This window comes from Betta splendens, chromosome 2 (genome assembly GCF_900634795.4).
Source record: "Betta splendens chromosome 2, fBetSpl5.4, whole genome shotgun sequence".
NCBI classification, from domain to species: domain Eukaryota; kingdom Metazoa; phylum Chordata; class Actinopteri; order Anabantiformes; family Osphronemidae; genus Betta; species Betta splendens.
In genome coordinates, this window is record NC_040882.2 from 10,285,269 (window position 1) to 10,305,884 (window position 20,616).

The following is a 20,616-nucleotide window of genomic DNA, read 5'->3' on the forward strand; positions in this document are numbered from 1 at the left end:
TGAGCAGAGAGGGGTGTGTGCTGCTCTGTGGTCTCTGCGAGGCGCATTTTCAAACCCATCTCCAGCCACCTCAGATGAGCCTGGGATTATAGAGTGACCCTCGATGCCTCTGTCTTATTGGTCTGGCTGGGGTGCATTAGGCGGCTGTAACCAGTCATCCCACATCCCTCTGTGCCGCATTACACCTGCACACACATCCATCGCCCTCGTGATTTATGGGAATTAATTCATGTGCGGTTAGACACAAAACCATAACATGATTCATTCACAGTCCTCAGCCCGGATATTTTAAAGATGACTTCTGTTAATCAATGCTGATTCTTAGCGACTGTCCGTCTGCTCTTCCCTCAGGCTTAAAGATGCAGTGGACCCCAGAGCACAGCCAGTGGGCCGAACAGCACTTCGACATCTCCTCCACCACGCGCTCGCCAGCCCACAAGACTGAGGCGTACCGCGCGGTGTCCGGCCACCTGCAGCGCTCCTCCACCTACCAGTACGCCTGGGCCAATGACGACATCTCGGCCCTCACCGCGTCCAACCTGCTCAAGAAGTACGCTGAGAAGTACTCCGGCATCCTGGAAATGCCGGGCTCGTACTCCGAGGCCCCCGGCGTCCCTGGAGTGATGAACGGGCGGAAGAGCGAGTCCGAGCCCTGGCAGGACGGCGTCTACCCCATGAGCTGCATCCCAGAGGGCGTGTCTGTTCGAAAAGGAGGCGTGGCTGCGGCCTCTGAGGTGGTGTCCGGCATGTGCAGCTCGCCGGGCCTGGCCTCCAGTACCCTAAGCGAGCCCAGTTACTCCAGCAGCAGCTGTGGGAGCCACACTGCCACCGCCCTCCACTCCTCCTCCATGGCCTCTCAGGAATATGGCCCCGCATACAGTGGCTCCTACCTGCACGGTAGTTACAGCTCCCAGTCTGCCCCTGCCCCAGCCCTTCCCTCCCCTCTGCACAGCTCTGGGCTCCTGCAGCCGCCACCTCCTCCACCCTCCCACCCCACTCTAGTCCCAGCTTACAACGGCGGCTCCCCAAACTTGTCTAGTTATAATTACCCCCCAGCAGGCTATCCAGCTCAGAGCTCGGTCGGGCCAGGATACAGCCCTGGGGGAGCGCCTCCTCCCTCATCATACCTCCCCTCAGGCATTGCTGCGCCTACCCCTCTTCCCCCCTCCTCTGCTTTACCTGGATACCCATACCAGAGCCACAACCTGACCCCCATTGCCCCCACCCCTCTTAACAGTAGCTCCTCCAATTCACTGAAGAGGAAAGCATTCTACATGAGCGGCCAAGGAGAGATAGACTCTTCTTACGGTAACTTTGGCTACAGCCAAGCTCGGAGCTCAGCTGAGAGCCCCATGTACAGGGTAGCAGACAGCAGCAGTGCAAACGGAGGCTCAAACGGCACCAGTGGCGGATTTGACAGGAGTGCTGAAAAGTCATCTTTATCTTTTAATCCTCAGAAACAGTCCTCCATGTCATCAGAGCAGCAGCGAAAGTACAGCAGCCAGGCAACAGGTGGGCCGCTGACCCCACCGGCCTATGTCTCCTCCACCCTGGGGGGCTCCCGCTCAGCCGACTCCCTCGCCAGCTTCACTTCCCCCTCCCTAAGTGAGCAAAGCGCTGACGATCACCGTCTCCACCTCTCCCACTCGGCACCTGGGCCTACCTCCTCCTCGTCCACTTCCTCCTCCCGGCCAGCTGAAGACCAGCTGAAAACCAGTGACCCCCACCTTCTTGACATGGTGACTTCTGAAATCGTACAGCAGGGCCCCCCAGTGGATTGGAGTGATATTGCAGGTCTAGAACTGGCCAAGGCAACGCTTAAGGAAGAAGTTCTTTGGCCCATCCTCCGCCCAGATATGTTCAGCAGCTTAGGTCCACGTTGCGTGTTGCTGTTTGGTCCCAGGGGCAGTGGGAGGACGTTGCTGGGTCGCTGCCTGGCCAGCCAGCTGGGGGCTCCTTTCCTGCAGCTCAGCGGCTCCATGTTGGCCACCAAGTGGCTGGCGGATGGGGAAAAAATAATCAGAGCGTCCTTCCTAGTGGCACGCTGCCGGCAGCCCTCAGTACTCTTCATTAGCGAGGTTGACATGGTGCTGTCAGCCCACCTCAGTGAAGAGAGCCCCATAAATCGACTGAAAGGGGAGCTGCTCGCCCAGCTGGACTCGCTTCTCATAGGCTCCGGTGAGGACGGAAGCAACCAAGTGTTGGTGGTTTGTTCCACAAGCAGACCCCAGGACATGGATGAAGGGTTGCGCAGATACTTTGCTCGAAGGGTCCTGGTGCCCCTGCCAGACAGCACAGCCCGACACCAGATCTTGAGCCAACTCTTGGCCCAGTCTCAGCACAAATACTGCTTGAGTGAGGAGGAGCTGGCGCTGCTGGTCCAGCGCACCGAGGGGTTCTCCGGACTGGATCTGGCCAGGCTTTGCCAGGAGGCCTTCGTAGGTCTGTTACACGTCTCCGCGCAGGGCATGGACATGTCGGGTATGATGCCCAGGGGGCAGATAAGGCCCCTCACTTACCAGGACTTTGAGAGTGTCTTTTGTAAATTTCAAGCCAGTATATCGCAGAAAGAGATTGACACGTACACTGAGTGGAACAAAATGTTTGGCTGCAGCCAATGAAAAGATAGATTCCGCCCTTGAGAAAAAGAGGCATCCACAATTCCTCCCCTCAGGGCAGAAGCATTGTGCTGGAGGGAAAGGCGCCGAGAAGGCCAACACAAGCCCACTGAGTTCTCCAAAGCAGGGTTTAGATGCACCAAGAGACCTGGTTTGATGAGACAACTGGCAGTTTTGCAGCTAATGAGCAAGAGTTTTCATGTGAATGCTTGACACTCCAGAAAAGCCAGGCATTGTTTACACATTGCAAGCAAGTTGGCTTCAAAAGAGAGACGCCCCAGTGTCTGTGTACCTGTATATATTGTTACGTTCTTGTTCCTGAGATTTAGTTTGGCTCTCCAAGTGCCTGAAGTGGTGCTTTTTGATTTCCTTTCTGTTTTTTGCCTCACAATCTACATTCATGGCATGAGCTGATAATTATTAAAGAGCTTTAAAACGACTTCGGCGAGTCTGGAAAACATGTCGACCGTCGCCTCCGTCGCTGGTGGTCAGTCATTCTCTATTGTCTTGCTAAGAGCGGTAACCCATGGGGGCGGCAGTAGTCTGGGCCCTGACCCACACTCATCTCCTCTGATCTCGTGTCTGCAAAACAAACGTAACACACAAAACTCAGGAAAGCGTTTGTGAATTGTACAGTACCTCTAGATATCTTGACGAAAAGCACTAAGACCTGAGGGGGGAATCTGAGGCGGTTTCTGTCTAGCGAAGCAGCGCTAGGTGTACCTCATCTGGCGAGGATAAATAGGAAGAGGTGACAATGAATGTACTAGATATGTTCTGGACCGAAGGAACATAGTTAATAGCAAGAGTAAAACCATAATTTCTTTTCATTATGTCCTACCAGCAGGTGCTTTAGTTGCCTGTTTCTACTTGATCAATCCTGAAGCTTATTTCCATTGCTCTTCAAAAAACATGAAACACTGTTGCCCAGCTTTGTTGGGACTTTAAGACACGAGCAGTGATTGGTGGGAGTTGTATATTAACACTTCCATAGTAAACGTTGTTTATATGCGATGGAGGCTACACGCTGAGGCTGCACCGATGCACCATCAGTTTGTCATCTAACTTCTGCGCAAAAACACCTCCAATAGCCGATTTGTCATCCTGTTCAGCTAGAGAAGGCGAGTTCTCTGACACGGAGGAACTCCCCAAACAAATTAAAAGGATAGTTTGACATTTTGGGAATCGTGCTTGTTTGACGTGTTGACTAGATGAGATGAGAGATTGACCGAAACACACAGATCTGTATTCTAAATAATAAGCTACGGGCTGTAGGAGTATATGAGCCAATCAACCCTCTCAATGGAAAATGTCAAATCACAGTAATATCAAAGAATATTTACTCTTAATCTCTTTGTGAAGGGCAGAGACCGACATCAACACTGAATACTCCTAAACTCTGTCAATGTTAAGCTGAATTTTACGACTTCATCTGTGCTGTAAATTTCCGCTTTAATCCATTTTATTTGGACTACAAACATGTGACACAACTAGCAGCGTCGGCAAGTCAAAGTTCATGTGCACGTTGCGTTTGTGGTGTTTGGAGCTTCTTTAGGAATCCTCCCACCCACGCCCACTCGCTCACCCAGGTTTAGCTTCAACAAGTTTACATATGCGTGTGTATATTTGAAATCAGATTCAAGGTTGACAGACGTTTATTGAGAGCAGTTCCTTGTTGGCGTGAGTCTTCAAAATGATCATAATTCATCTTTTAAATACTTGGTTTTAACCTAAATACTAACATGTGTGCTCAAAGACAATAAGACAATGTACTAGTAAACTAGCTAAGTCTAGTTTCTTCAACCAAGTTTCTTGGTTTGACTGAGACTAAACATACAAATTCATATGAATTTAGCTGAGTTGCTTTGTTACTACCCTAATTACTCAAACCGGATTAGCCACAGAGTGAGATAACAACAATTTTATAGAGAGTAAAGGTTTTTCATTCAGTCTCACATGGAATGATGTTAAAAATCAAGAATATCTGCTTATCTCAAAGGTCAAGAGGTCATTTGGTGAAAGAAGCCACCATGGGCTGACATCTCTGGAATGCACTTCATATTATTGTTACTGTATTGTTTTTGCCCGACCAGTGAACATGAATATATTGCACTAAGTTATTGAGGCTGTTTGATCCCACTGGACCACCAAGATCAGCTGATCCACTTCAGGCCCATGTCAGTCATCTTTCCTTTTTGTTACTGTAACGCCTGTTTTATTTGATCGTTGTATTGACACAGATGCCATGAAGCACACAGTCTAAGTGCAGCTGGATTGACTTTACTGAAAAGCTTTATATAACGTGACTGGGGAATTTTGGCACGATTCTTAAGGTCCTTCCTCCCCGAAGGTTATCTGTTGCCCATTGTGTTGCATTGGAATGTATTATTGTCTCTTGCTGTCACTGTAGGAAGCTGTCCTATCGCTCTGCTCTTGTGGCACTTAGATCCTTGTATGTGCACTAGAGCATTTTTTGTGTGTATAATATTGATTTGGTGAAATGTCTCAACACCACTGACCGTGCTCGCGCCGTTTTGTCCGTCTGTCTGACCCGCAACCGTTCGTGACATCCTGCTTTTTTAAGCGTCCGCCGAACCGACGTACTTGTCTGCGGTTTGTAGGAACCATAAACGCAGCACCTGACAGCGCGATGAGGGGGCGGCTCTGCTGAGCGTCAGCAAAACCCACGGAAAGGAAAGACAGGCAGGCGGTGGTCCGTCAGAAAAAGCACCCTCAAAACAATCTGCACCAGAATTCCTTCTGTCAGCAAATCCTCTGGAGAGTGCGTCCCTTTAGACAGAAAACCCCACTAATGCACTTCAGAGCACACACAACAGCAGCACAGGCCTTCATCCAGCTCCCCCAGTCCTCCACTCCCGACCAGGCAACCACTTGAAACGCGCCAGTCAACATTCCGCTCCCTTTACGTCTCTGCTTTTGATTTTGTGATTTCTTTTTTCTACTGTACGTATCGTTTAGGTTTAGCTTTTATGGGGGGGGGGGGGTCTGTTTAAAGCATTTCTACCTCATGGCTACAAAACATATTTGATTTACGTCTTTCTAAATGTCAGACATTTGTGAAAATGCATTGAAAATGAAAAAAAAAGGAGAAGAAGCGGAGGGAGTAACATCATGAAATCTTTGCGCAGTCTACCTCAGATGACTGTACTTACAACATTAAGCTGATGGTGCAACCACAGGCTGCAGCATGGTGTGTGTGCGTGTGTGTGTGTGTGCGTGTGTCACATCCGATGGCACTGACGCACACACGCCACAAATTTGCGAGCTGGGATCAACGTAAAGGCGACCCGGAAATGTATAATCCAATACGTTTGCTTTAATCTTTTGTGAACTACTGTGGTTGTGCGCGTGTGAATGTGTATATACGTGGGCACACACTTTTTTTTTTATTTAGTGTGTTGAATTTTATAAATTGTTAGTATATATAACACACTTGCACAACTTTAAACCAGAGTGTAACGTGTTTCTGTTGTACATACCTATACATACTATACAAATGCACCACTTGTTTATATGTGTGAATATGTTGCCATACTTGCAGTCGACCTAAATGTATTTTCATGTAATCTGAGGTACAAGCAGCAACAAACGAATCATTAAAGACATTTTCTTGGGAGATTATGTCTCGTTCATGTCGTTTTTATTTCACGTCCACGAGTAAAAGGGAAATCTATGAATAACAGAAGGTATTTATCAGTGCAAGGGAAAGCGAAATGCATTGTCCTGCCAAAAGATAGTCCAGCTGAAAAATCGCCTTAATGAGCCTTGAGTTAGTCACCCTTGTGTGCAATTATAAAATCATCCGTGTTGCGCGGGAAGCCGGTGCTGTCGCTCCTCTCATTAAAATGTAACAATTCATTTTTCTCGCCGTGGTAAGACCAAAAAACATTAAAGCATTAATTATCTTTCTCCATCACAAAGAATTGGGATTATGCGAGCGCTGGCGTCGAGGCCGACGTGCATTGCGCTGCGCTCCTTCTGCGAGGTATCATTATATAGCCGGCGCCGAGGTGTGGGAAGCTGCTGTATAGCCTCTATAATTATCTGTGAAAACTCAAACGCTCCAAAGAGGTTAAAGAGCACCAGGCGCTGCTGTTTGCTTTATTTTTTCCATTCTCTAACACGCTGTAGCCATGATCAGAAATAATTCATGATGGGAGACTTTTTTTTTTGTCTGTCAAATATGAAGAAGTTCATTATTTTCTTCACCTCTTTTTTTTTATAGAAATGCTGAAGCTGGTGTAAAACTCACAACGCTGCAGCTGCTCAGAATTACTGACTAAATGATTTGCGTGTTTCTGGAGCATCTGGACTCGAGTGGAAACTTCCAGCTCTTGTTTGGATGCACACGTCCTCGCAGTAAACAGCGCGAGCCGGTTCGTGAACCTCGAGGGCTTTCCGCCACAACACCAGCGCGTCCTCCTCCCTTTAAAGGGGCCTGGCGCTGTCAGCTTTGCCTCACACCTCTGCTCGCGCTTTGCACCACAATTAAAATATGCTAAGTGATCATTTTCCTTAAGTAGCCTTAAATGTGCAATCTATTCAAATATGAGAGGAAATTGCCCACAGCTCGCAAAAAAAGAAGGACCAGAGCCGGTTGAACGGTGGGGTAAAGCTGGAATAAATTATGCAAATAACACAAAGGACTTTACCAGTTGAAAGCCTAATTTTCCTATAATCAGCACACTGTCGCCTAATATTTTTTTCCCCACCTCTTATTAAAAGTGACTGTTCTTTTGCCGATCATCAGATGGCTCTATCTGTCAGCGCCCTGTGAAATGACTGCAGCCTGCCAGGCTAAATGCTAAAGCATTTTGCCGGAGCTTTTAGATGATGGTTACATTCCCACACAAGTAATTATGCATCGGAGAGTCCAGAAATAAGGTTTAATTATACAGTAATCGTCTGTGATGGACACTAGGAAGCGGTGAGCAGCGCCAGACTGCAATCCATCAATGACAAACCTCTGGCCAGTTTTAATTCCTCCTCATTTGCATCCTAACCTCCACACCAAGTTGCGCAAATGCTGTTAAATGTTAATGGGACCTGTCTCGCCACTCAAAATGAATGCTTAAGCCATCTCTTTTTCACCCCCCCCCCCCCTCCCGTTACTCCCCTTTGCTCCTTTCTCCCCCGTTCTTGCTTCCCTTGTTCCCTCTTCATCCAGCTCCCACTCCATTCTTTTATTCCTCTCTGAAGTCACCGTCTTTCTCCGTTCTCTCCCTTCCTGCCCCCCCCCCCACACACACACACACACACCCCTCCTCTAAGGCCTCACTGCAGAGGAGGAGGCACCAAGCGGTCACTGATGCACTAATTGGGAGCAACACTTACAGTTTTATCTCCCCCCACCACTAATAGCGGTCTGCACTGAGGCAACTCACCTTAGGATGAGGAACGGGTGGATGGTTGGTGGCAGGAGGTGGTGGTGGAGGTGGGGGGGGGACATTCCTCCGTACAGACCACAGCGCAGGCTCAGTGTGAGATTGGGCCCTCAAGCCATCGCGGTTAATCCACATCCCGCAGGACCTCAGACTCAATTCCCTGCTTCATTAATTGAAAACGATGGCCTTTTTTGGCGAGAGTGAATAAAACAAGGAGCCATTTATGAAAAAAAGCATTTTGTCTGGTTTTGTTCCTGAAGTAGCTGCAATCTCATTATGTCTCTGTGCTGCATTTCAAAATGTGCTATCATCTTTGTCTTGATTGTCTCCCAGCGTTGGGAGAGATAAATACGCACGCTGCTTTGCTGCGCTGATGCCAGGACTGTTTTTCACTGAATCATTTGAAGTCTTATCAGCCTTATGGAAATAAAGCCTTTGCTTAATAAACTGTTCCACGGGCTTTTGAGAGTAGCACATAAACACCTTTTTTCTCCCGACAACGCCATCATTAGCGCATCTTGTTCAATGCTTTACACATAATTGGAATCAACATCTATTGTTCGTGTTCTTGACCTTCCACTTGTTTTCCGGCAGACACTCAGAAACGTTGTATTACTGCTGAGAGGGAATCTTAACTAGGAGAACACATGCTAAGTGCCTTTGCTTTGTTTTATCAGGGGCACGTCGCTTCACTTTGAATATAACTTGAAAACCAATACCGTTCTGATTTAATGATGAAGCCCCAACGTGATACCACAGGTTCTAACATACAATTGAAATTAATCACATTGTCCGTTTCGCATTACATGTTGTTGACGTGTGTCCGAGCTGGGCAGAACTATGGAAAATGGACCCACAGAGTAATGAAGTCTATTACTGATAAGAGAAACTGTAATTGAAGTCAAACAAGAAAGTTAATGCACTTAAAGCTGCAATAACTGATCTTATTATATAAACAATTATTAACCTACTTTGTACAATGCAACTCTAGTTTCATCAGCCCTCGTTTGCTTGGTTTCTAAGCTGAATGTAGCAGGAAACTGAGAAGAAGCACTAATAAAGTGGCTGTATAGTGTAAAAAGCAGGTCAACAAAGTCTTCTGAGAAGCAAAACAAACCCAGACCACATGCAGCACCTCTTCCCCTCCTGTCCTGTTTCTTCAGCTTGCTTTTCCTCCACGTGGCCCACAGTAGCTTCTCTGCATTTTTGGATGCACCAACTTCCTTTTAGATTTATTTGATATTTGATTAGAACGTGTGCTAGTCACTGGGGTAGTCATCAGGACTGAGGTGTGGGCTGAAGCAACAAAAACAACGTTCAGTGTGACTAAAATAATAAAATAAGTAGCGTGCTATATGTGACCAAAATGTAAAATAAACACCAGCCGGTGACGAACAACGACTCATTTTCGTAATTCCTATTGGTAAATGTGTGAAATCTCGGTCACTGCAGCCTGTGAACACGCTGGAACACTAATCTGAGTGTCGGGTGTGTGGAGACCAAAGCGGAGCTAAATGTTGGGGTGTAAAGGTGACACTCGTGGCAGCCGGCCAGGGTTGTCCTCTCCCGCACCAAAGTCTCTCCATTCTGACTGCTTTGACCTTGTTAACACTTTGAAGGTCGGCGAGGTGTAGTGCACATGTGGATCTTTGTCCCACCTGACCACTAAGTGAGGTCGCGCCAGTCGATGTGCGAGAGAGGATGCCGAGAGTTCTGATAAAATACCAACTAAACCATAATAAGACTCTTTTAGGTGTAAACTTATTCAGCCTTTCGAACGGAAGCTGGGTTGGCTTCACCTTTAGCTGATGTATGGATCCTGTGTGGTGGGAGCATCTCCCATGCAAATAGCTGTTTTGATTATGCTAATATATTATTATGTTAATGTGCTCGTCTTTAATAATGCATGATGCTGGCATATTGATAAAGCACCGCCTTTATTGTCATGCAAATCCTATGTTAGAAGCTTATTAATTGACACTTATCAGAGACGCGAAATCAAGACAGGAATAATTAATATTTGTTCTAAATAACTGCAAACGTGGGTCCGATAATCAGAAATGTAAAGGGTCACGCGCTTGTCCGGCCTCTGCAGCGAGACGCTCCCGTCGAGACGCACAGGCCCCAGACGTGATGCGTCTGATAGCGCGGCCCGTCGCTAACGGCGCCCTCCGCCGCCGTCGCAGGAGGCTGCCTTCACAGACACTCTGTTTTTCTGCGCGTTGTCAGGTCGGCGCCGCTCGCCGAGCGTTCGCAGGCACTCGGGGACGGGCTGTCGCGTTAGCCGTGAGTGGCAGGCCCGACCGGCTGACAGCCGGCGAGCTCGTCTCTGGAGGATTCCTGCTGAGGAGGTGCCGCTGAGTGAACTAGCGGGGACCGTGATGCGCGTTGGGCTGCGCCGGAGACCTCCATAAAGACGGCTTTTAGTGGGCGGGGGGTTGGTTTCCGCCTTTTCTGTGGGTGACATTATGAGAGATTCATTAGCTGTCTCCCTCTTTTCCCATCATTACTCATCAAAGCCTATCATTTTCCCAGACAGTGATGGACAGCTTTAAATAAGCCAGTTTCTGCCTCTGTGATTGATTGTAGCTCAGATCCAACGCCGTCATCTGATCATCATCTGCTATTTTCCTTTACAGCGAGGGACTCTCTCGCTGATGCACGCGTTCGCTTCCTCCTCTCTGTCGGCCATAATGCCACAGCGCGTGTGCTGTAGCTGCCGGTGGAGGCGGCCAATTAGCAGCCGGTCGGGCCGCGTTAGCTTAGCTCGGAACACACATCACACGCGTTGCAGACGCAGGGACGGACTGGACGCACGCGGCCCAGAGGACGTGGCGGGGGAGGAGGTGGGGGAGGAGGGAGGCGGAAGCGGCGACGCCGGTGGTGGCAATCTCACCCAATCATGTGAGCTGGGAATGACTTCATTAAGGCCCCGCTGGAGTCCAGTGCCTGGGAATTGTGTTTGCAGCGGGGACCGGAGGCAGGCGTGGAGCGGAGGCTGAGGCACCGACGAGACCTGAATCCCTCTTTTATCTGGCGTGTGATGGAGAGATCCAAATCAACAGCTGTCAGTCAGCTGGGCCCAAGGGCCAAGGCCTCCAGCGGGGGCGGGGGGGCAGCGAGAGGGGAGATCTGCTGGGAGACTGGACGGGGGGGGGGGGGCTGACGGTTCAGGTGAGTGTCAGCCTCCACGTCCTCCACAGGTTCGTCACATCGCAGCAGTAAATGCTGTAGTACTGATCACAGTCATTAGAGATGACTTCCTGTATCAGGCATGAAGGTGTGTTTCTCATGAAGCTTCAGCTTCTCTGCTTATTGATAACTGTGTGTACTGAGTAAACTGGCTGCTCACAGAAAACATTTCAATGCTCAAAGAAATTCTAAAAGTAGGAAATACTGAGGTAGAGACGCGAAGGTGCCGAGTAACTCATCTGTTTCCATCTTGTTTCAGAAGTTAGTTTATTTCCTGTTCGTAGATTTTCCCCTTTGCTAACTCACAGAGCAGTTTCCTCATTACTTGACAAAGGCAGAGGATGATGTGAAGGGCACAAACTGTGGTAACAAACCAAAACATCTCCGACTGCTGGGAACTTCTGCTCAGCGATGAGGGGGGTGCGCGGGCGAGCGAGCGAGGGAGCGAGCGAGCGGCGCCAAGGTCACTGCAGATTGAGAAGTTTGTCAAAATGTGATGACATCAGCAGCCTGTAAACTGTTAGTGGCCCCACGTCCACGCACGCACGCACGCACACACACACACACACACACACACACACACACACACACACACACACCCTGAAAGTGAGTGCCAGGAATGATTGCCTCCGAGGTTTGTTTTTTTTCCTGCTCCTATCTCTCCTCTTGTTCACCCGTGCCTTTCGTCGTCCTCCTCCAGCCCCTCACCTCCACCGCCAGCACCCCTGCATCCTCCATCCCCCACCGTCTCCCCGCCTCCTTCTCCTGCCCCGCTGCCGGAGCAGGCAGCCAGCCAGACGTGTGTGAGCTTCTAGTCGGAGGAGGAGGAGGAGGAGGAGGGCAGGGGGGGCTCGATCTGGATTTAATGACATTAAACATGGTTTTTATGCTCAATAAGAGGCCTGTATTATGATTGATCCCAGAATACGAAACACTTTATCTAGACACAAATGGAATCGTCTGTCACCGAGTCTATTGAGTCATCAATATCCGCCGTAGTTATTCCTCTTTTTTCCCCTGCTGGATCGTTTACAGTGAGTAATCATCTGTCTGGTCGCCGGCATCTCGGGGGTTTGATCGGATAGTGCTTTTGAACACCGGCGGAAACCTGCCTGACAATCCAACAAGCCACTCACTGAAGATTGAGAGGGCCCCATTATGTCGGCTGCCTGTGGCCGTATCTGAAGGCTTTTCTTCTCCCTCCTCTCTACATAACGCACAGCGGTAAATAAATCACAGCTCCGACTCTGTTCATCGATCGGGGCCCCGCTCCGAGCTGCTTTCTGCCTTTTCTCTTTTTTTTCCCTCCCTCTCTCCCGCGTGCGCTCGTTCCTCTCCGCGGGATGAATTGTTGCTTTGTGTATTGAGGAGGGCGAGACCGTCAAAACACGGAGGGGTCGCGGCTGAAAGGGAGGCGGCGGGAGCGGGAACGCGCCCGACCCGCTGTGATGCCGCATAGTTAACCGTGATTAGCCTCCGTATTAATCGAAATCATTTCAATTAGCGGCAGCGGCGGCGTTCGTGCTCCTGGAGGGGGACGGCCGCGTCCTGCTGGGACCACTCCGCCGGCGCCATTGTTTCAGGCGAGATCAATTAGTTACAGAGAAGTAAGTGAAGCCGTTCGGAAGCCGCACGTGCATGCAGCTCGAAGCAAGGCTTGAAAATCCAGGATGATTTACTGTTACACAGAAGAATCAGGCCACACAGAGACAAAACAGTTCATTAACTATCGCAACTTTAACCAAATTGATAAAGATTATTCTTAACGTTGCTTATTGTCGGGTGAGTGGGCGTCTGTTTCGCTGTTTGGGGCCAATTATTTATCAGTAAAACCATACATGCGCTCATCTTTGCTTAAACTGAGGATCCTCTAAAGATTAATTAGCCTTTAAAACGGCTAAAGTCGCCAAATAATTTAGCATCACAAGCTTCAGTCCTGTCACCGCGCCGCTAAAAAAAGGGCCCAAAGCTACAGCCACGTTTGTTGGCTAGCGTGAGCGCTGCGCTGAAAGAGGGCTAATTAGCAGCGGCCACTCAGACGGAACACGCATCAGCACACGCAAACTTTCAAAACGGAGCGGGAACGTTGGCGCTCGCCTCCCGTGAGGCTCCTTCACCTGCGTCTGCATGTGCGCAAACTGCGTCCCCGCAGATGAAATGCACGCCGCCCTATGAATTATTCATGGCCACAGTTTGGCGTAAACATATATAGCATATAACATATAGCGGAATATAATAAACAGACACCAATACAGCATCTCCCACATTATACGGTGGATTCAAAGCGCGTGTGGACGACTCTCGCCATCAACAACTTCTGAAAGCGGACGCGGTGGAAGTAAAACCAAGCCAATTAGTCACAAGCTTAGCACTTTGAATGCGGCTCCAGCATTTGATGGACTGTTTCATTTCATATACCAACAGTTAGGAGAAGATGAAATGAGTTCGGAGCATCCTTCAGTGGGAGCTTTGGAAACATTATTATGCTAAAAGAAGCCTGCGTCTACTGTAGCTGCAGAGCGGCACGTGCTCACAGCCAGGTGCGCTGTGAAGATGGACGCAAAGCACGCGCCTTTAATACGCACACACTCGGCTGAAAAGCACACTCAAAGTTTGGGTCTGTTAGCTGCTGTCCAGAAGCTCGTTATCGTGGTCCTCGTCATCTCACCATGCTGTAGGTTCGACCCTGTGCTCCGTCATGGCACCGAGCGGTTCACGGCAGCGCAACCGTCAGGTTTTGCCTGTTGCACCTTGTTCCACTACTCTGTGGTCCAGGTCTGAAGTTCAGGCCCTCATAGTGGGTGCTGTAGGTGGTGGACCAGACCTCGCTTCCCACGTCCATTAATATTAGCTTTTTATATGTTCATGTAACAGGAAATGGGACCCTAGCCATATAGTAACCATACAACCATAGATGACATGCAGTAGAAGCCATGTGTGACTGAAACAGCTTATGTCTGGATACAGTCGGCTGAGCTGAGCATCCACAAAGAGTCACATCCGATAAGAGGAGTCAATTGTGGATTCATATTTGATGAAACGCTACCGAACCCCAGCCCTGGTGATGCTACAGTTCCTGAACATCTGTGAAAGGGTTAAGTGAGGAGGGTTCTCGAGGCAGAGAACGTCCTGCGACTGGCAATCAGCACTAATAAGATCCATCTTCTCTTGAAAGACTCGGCGAAAAGCCTTAAATCCATCTGAGCGCCGTCAAAGCGGAGATAGGAGAAGGAGCCATGCGCTGTGATGTTTTCATGTCTCCCTCTCTGCCTCGCGCCGTCTCTCGTCCCCCTCCCACTTCATTATCATTCCCAGGTTATCCCAGCAGCCGAGTGAATGTGGAGCACAAATGAATTAAGGGAGAATTAAGGAGCCTGTGCAAAGTGAAGCCTTTCCAAATCTCAGTGCAGATGAAAGGTGGAGTCGCTCACACGTGTGCACACACACTTGAACACGTCCTCGCACGCACGCACGCACACACGCACACACACCAGCTCGTACTTGTACATACACGCTGCTAGATCTGTGGGTGTCAGTGAGTGTTTGTTGCGGGTGTTTGTCCTCACCTTGCTTCTGGGCCTCGTGCCAAGCACAACTTCCTGCAGTCCTCGGCCAAGGCAGCACAATGGCGCTCAGCGCAGCCCACCACCCTCCCAGCATATTGTATCAGCTGGGGAAAAAAGTTGTTCAAAGACAGGACAAAGAAGTGTACATCATATTCTATGGAAACATCCAGAGGTAGGCGCGCGCACACACACACACGCACACGAAAACACACACACACACACACGAAAACACACACACACACACACACACACAGACACGAAAACACACATACACACACACACACACACACACACACGCACACGAAAACACACACACAAAAACACACACACACGAAAACACACACACACACACACACACACGCAGACGTGCACCGCTGTTAAATATGTGGAATGAGGACAATGTGTTAAAATGCAAACCGTGTTCCCAGTTAGTAAATAGCGGCGATGTATTTTTTTCTATATATGAAGTGGAGGACACAGCAGAGAAGTTTGACATTGAGATGGTTCAGTGGAATGTGAAAATGTGGCTTTGCCTCCAGTGACCTACGTTTTATTCCCAGCTGCTTCCACCGATGCAGGTTTTCCACCAGGACCGAAGAGTTGCTAAACACACGTTTGGAGCATATTTAAAGCTGCAGTCTGTCACTTTTTGCAAAGATTTCTCATGAGGAACTATACTCAACAATTTATCCAAATGTAAAATATTCTGAGGGAGGCCCAATTGCCTCAGCATGAATCTGCAGGATCTAACTTTATTTTTTACAGTGGACAAACTCCGCTGACTTCCAGAGCGTGTTGTGCGTCACACTGCACCTCCTCTTCCATGTTACACTTGTGACACGCGTGAACATGTGAAGCTCGGCTGTCAGGAGCCTGAGCAGCCTCGTCGCTGTCGTCTTTACCTGCTCAGCGGGAATCAAAGCCGGGGAGAACAGAGGCAGGGATGAGGGAGGTACAGACCTCAAACTGGGGCTTTTTAAAGCGCCGCGAGTCTGGATTTGAAAAGCTCCTTCACTCCTCAGAGGCGGCGCGCGTGCTCGTCTACGGTGGTTACACAGTCACATCTCCTGGTTTCCTTTGTTTTAATCCGCTGTTCCCGCTCCAGTCATTATCATCTCATTATCATCTATCATACAACTGTGTCTGCAGAAGATGTGAATTGATCTGCCGTGAATTTGCATGGGAATCCATTCTGCTGCGGCGCCTGATCGATCAGACGGGATCAGGCCTGTATTCGGCCCGCACGCCTTTCAAAGGTTAAGGTGAAAATTAATTTGCTTGTTTGTTAGTTACATTTCAATCCTGTAATTAAGTCTTGCAAATGATTAAAATGTAAAACAATGGAACAATGAATGTCACTTTGATTATTTTATTCGATAATGCTGTGGGCCTGATGCCCACACTCCCAGAATCCTAATGAAGGTGGATGTAGATCATTACATAAAACTACAAAGAGTAGACTTTTATGTGTTATTTCTTAAAGCCCAACACTGTTAAACCTCAGTATTTGTCTGATATACATCAATAAATATCCATTGATGTATTCTTATACAATTTGAACGTATATATTACTAGCGATTTTGTTCAGAACTAAACTTTACATGCATTTGTTCAGTTGTTGTCTCTATTTGAAAGCAGTGAGAAAGAAGAAGGATGGTACAACATGCAATGAGCGTCTTCAGCCAGACTCCAACTCTGCTGCTGCTGGTTAAGTTTATTACATTTAAGGAAATAAGAGACGATTCTTAAGTTAAATTATGTATATTTTACTTCATTTAACATTTATTAGGAAGAATGTCAATTGTTTGTTTCTGTTTTGGTTAAATATTTTATATTTCAGGGGCTTTTATTTTTTAAACAAATGCTTCATTACACAGTTTGTAATTATTTAAATAAGTCCAACCCTGTATCAGTAGAATTGCATGGATTTAATTCTTGTTTTCACATGTAGTTCAACAAAATATTTGCTTTTTAAAACCATTTATTTTAGAAGAAATGCACTGGGTTGAGTTCACTGAGTTAACTTTTATTTTAAATGACCGCTCTCCTCCAGCATTCTTCTGATTATTTCATTATTGACTGCTGGATAAACGCTCCACATACGTGTGGACGTGCATCTGTGCGTGTCCGTGTGTGTGTGTCTGTTGGGGGGGGGTTTTGTGCGCGCAGGCTCGAAGCCTTCTGGACAGGGCCGAGGGTGAAGGGGAGTGCTAACACACTCTCCTTGTCAGCGGCAAGGGTAATTACTCCTGGCTGAAATTACTCAACATTTGTTTATAAGCTCCCCTGAGCACACTGTAAATAGATTGTCTGCTCAAGTCCAATGCCACTGAAGCCCCGCTGTCCCCAGCAAACACACACACACACACACACACACACGCGAGCACACACACTCACTTCATCTTTCCCTCATCAAACACATTAAGCTGAATCTTGTTCATGCATGTTGCCTTTCTTTAATGACTTACTTACGGCAAAGTGCTGAAGTTGCATCTTTATCGAGTTGACTGAATTCTGTTTGGGCGCTCAGCTGCAGCTCTTGATATTTTCACCCCTCTTATAACTTGGTGGTCAAGATGAATCCATTAATCCGGTATTGATCCCTGCTTCGGCGCCCTTTTCGCGGCGACACTCTTCAACATCGCCCGTCACTGCCATCGCTCTCAAAAACAGGCCAAAATCATTTTAGCATGCATATGAAGAGGCGCGGAGAGAAACCGAAAGAGCTCCAAGTCAAGGTCCATCCATGTAGTGATTGTATAAGATGGTTCCTGTCAAAGATGACAGTTTGAAACACTTGACCCACAAAAATGAATTCTTGGCCAGGGCCAAGTGACAGCCCAAAGTAATTCATTCTTTTGAAATATTGAGGGAGATGAAGAAAGAAAGAGGAGAAGAGTGACATGAAGAGCGATAGAGCAAGAAAGAGAGGAGGGAGGAAAGAACAGAAAGAATTAAAGCAGGAGGAATGTTATTAATTTTAATAAAAGGTAGAAAATAGCTTTAGCCTCAGATTTCTGGACTTACATCACATATTTATTATGGGAATGTAATGATTTTTATGGTAAAAACATGTCCATTAAAAAAGCCTTATAATTGCAGCTTAGTTAATAAATTCCTCTAGGCATTGAACATAAATCTGATTAAATATCTGATTCTAAAGCGGGTTGTGTTCAAAGGGTCCTGCTAGTTTTCCAAGCGGCAGAACAACGGCCCTCGAGGACTGAGTTTGAACTCAGCATCTGAGGATCCCTGCGCAGGTGCATGTACAGTAGCATTCACCACGGCAGATGCCACTTTAAACAGCCATGACAGTCACAGGCCGGCGACTCTGTGTGTGTGAGAGAGACGCTTTTATGGTGCAGTGCCGTGACTTCATGTTTGGGCCGAGTGTCACAGCCACGTTAGCCGTGAAGGATATGTGAAAACACAACACACAGTAGAATTGAATGGGTTTATTCAGAACCCATCCAAGTCAGACGAAGAAGCAAGGCTGTTGTGAAGCACAAGTTGATAATAAGGAATGTACATCTTGACATCTTATGGTACCAGCATCACAGGGTAAGTATTATTAATTAATCAGTTAATAAGTTCATCAATGATGCAGTTATGACTATCATATTCCAGCTATAATGACACTGACTGTTTATTATTATAATTTTAATGACAGACAAGCACATCATTGAGTGCCTTAAACCTGTCACAATGTAGATCTGTAAAACCTAAGACCAGTAAGTTTATAACTTCAGACTGGTCTATTACCTCTGTGGCAGATACGTGCATACATTTGATACACTGACCAGATACATTTGCTTCCAACTGTGATAACAATGTTAAACATACCACCTTTCTGACAGCTTCAACTCAAAAGCAGAACCAACAAGAATTTAACAAACAGAGTCAATCAATATTTATTTACATGGATAAATAGATTTAGCTTGTTGTTTGTTTTATATTAACTAGTCCATATTTAAAATCCCTCAACAATCTAAATTATCAACTGAAAATGTTAAAAAGTGCAGCAAAACGAAAATGAGAGAAATATACAGAGTGAGTCTCAACACTCTGACAAAGCCCCATAAAGAATGATGGACAATTGTAAAGAAATCACAGCGTTGCATTAATCTAGACAAGCTCCAAGGTGGAACGTGTGACTCTGTTTGCGATAAGTGATTTGCTAATGATGATTTTGATTGTGTTCTTCTGTACACAAACCTCCCAACATATGTTGCTGTTATTGCAAGCTGCCATCCGGGCTAATTTGTCTTAATTACACTGAGTGTGTTTGCTGCCTACTGCCGCCGTCCACCGAGACAGACAGACACGTTAGATAGAGTGGAGGGCGGGGAGCGCAACATCTGTCTGGAAAGGAGTCCACACACACACACACACACACACACACACACACACACACACACACACACACACACACACACACACACACACACACACACACACACACTCACATTCATAATTGCAGAAACACATGCTTGCAAACACGCTCATACACTCACACAGGCATATACAGTAAAATACAAACACACTCCTCTATAATAAAACCTCGGTTCAGCACCTCACCGCCATCCCTTAGCCCTTACCTCCCATGTCCTGCTAATGGCGACTACCACAGAGGTGACTGTGTGCAAATAGGGCCATAGCGCCGATGGCCATCCATCACAAGGCCCTGGAGCAACATTACACCACTCTAATGGCCCACTCTGGCCTTCCTTATGATATTAATCCACCGCCTCGCAGCACTGATTTCATTTGTAAAGTGATGGGGAGAGACAAACTGTTTTTTTTTGCGTGCATGTGTGTGTGTGTGTGTGTGTGTGTGTGTGCGCGCGCTGAGAGACGCAGATGCAGACCCCTCAGCTCTTGCACAAAACATATCAAATCACACACATGCTGCATGCATGCCCCGCTGCTCACCTTGGCCCTCTACAGGTAAGCATACAGTACACACACACACACACACACACACACACACACACACACACACACACACACACACACACACACACACACAGTGACATAAAAACTGTTGCGCTCGCTTGCAGACTTTCTCCACACTGTTTTGCTGCAGACGGGCCATAGGGAGTCTAATTGTGACCACAGTGAGTACAGCATGCTGTACTGTATGCACCTTAAACCACCTCAGCATGGCAGCAACTGGAAACAACTCGCATACGAGGGGCTTCCAGCAAAACAACAATTCAATTTCTTCATGTCTCTGAAGTTGCAGAGTTTTACTTTGAAAAACCCAGGTGATGACAGAGGTTTAAACTGGAAACTGCTTGGGTAAAACTGTATCATACATGTTCCATCTACTGTATCTGTCTACTGTATGGCTCATATTGTGTAGTCTTATTGTGGATGATCAGGGGCTGACCCAGTCTTTCACAGTCTGCTGATTTTAACGTTAAAAGTTATAAACACCTATTCTCGCGTGCAGTAGAACAGACTCATCTGGTAAACACATGCATTGGTCTGTTTTTGCTACTTGCTGAAAATCTCAGTATTGAGCTGCAAGCATTTGCTCCACTTACAGCTGACGTACTGTGTAGACAGAGGTTATGATCCGTCTGTCTCTGTCAGTCTTACTTCCGCTATAATAATAATCTGACGGGTCAGAGGTCGTGTTGGTTGTTGCTGATGTTGATTTCTGCAAGACGTTTTTTTTAACACTCATTACAGAATGTGGTCACACTACCGGACGGTTAAGAAACATTCCCTGCCGGAAGTCGGCCATCAGTGCCTTCGTTCACAGCGCACCCAGTACCAGCGGGTCTCGTGCGGATTCGCGTTTCGTCGGCACTTTCCGTAAGTGGCGCG

The 20,616-nt window shown here is 47.4% G+C and overlaps 1 protein-coding gene across 4 annotated transcripts in view; it reads left to right on the forward strand.

Annotated features, from left to right (window-relative positions):
* Positions 1–6,260, forward strand: part of LOC114846244 (fidgetin-like) — a 29,797-nt gene extending 23,537 nt beyond the window's left edge. For all 4 annotated transcript variants that reach the window (XM_029135066.3, XM_055506071.1, XM_029135073.3 and 1 more), the window contains one exon: positions 352–6,260. In XM_029135066.3, the coding sequence (XP_028990899.1) occupies positions 352–2,621 (2,270 nt within the window). In that variant the 3' untranslated portion in view covers positions 2,622–6,260. The remainder of the gene's footprint in view (positions 1–351) is intronic.
* Positions 6,261–20,616: the final 14,356 nt, after the last annotated feature.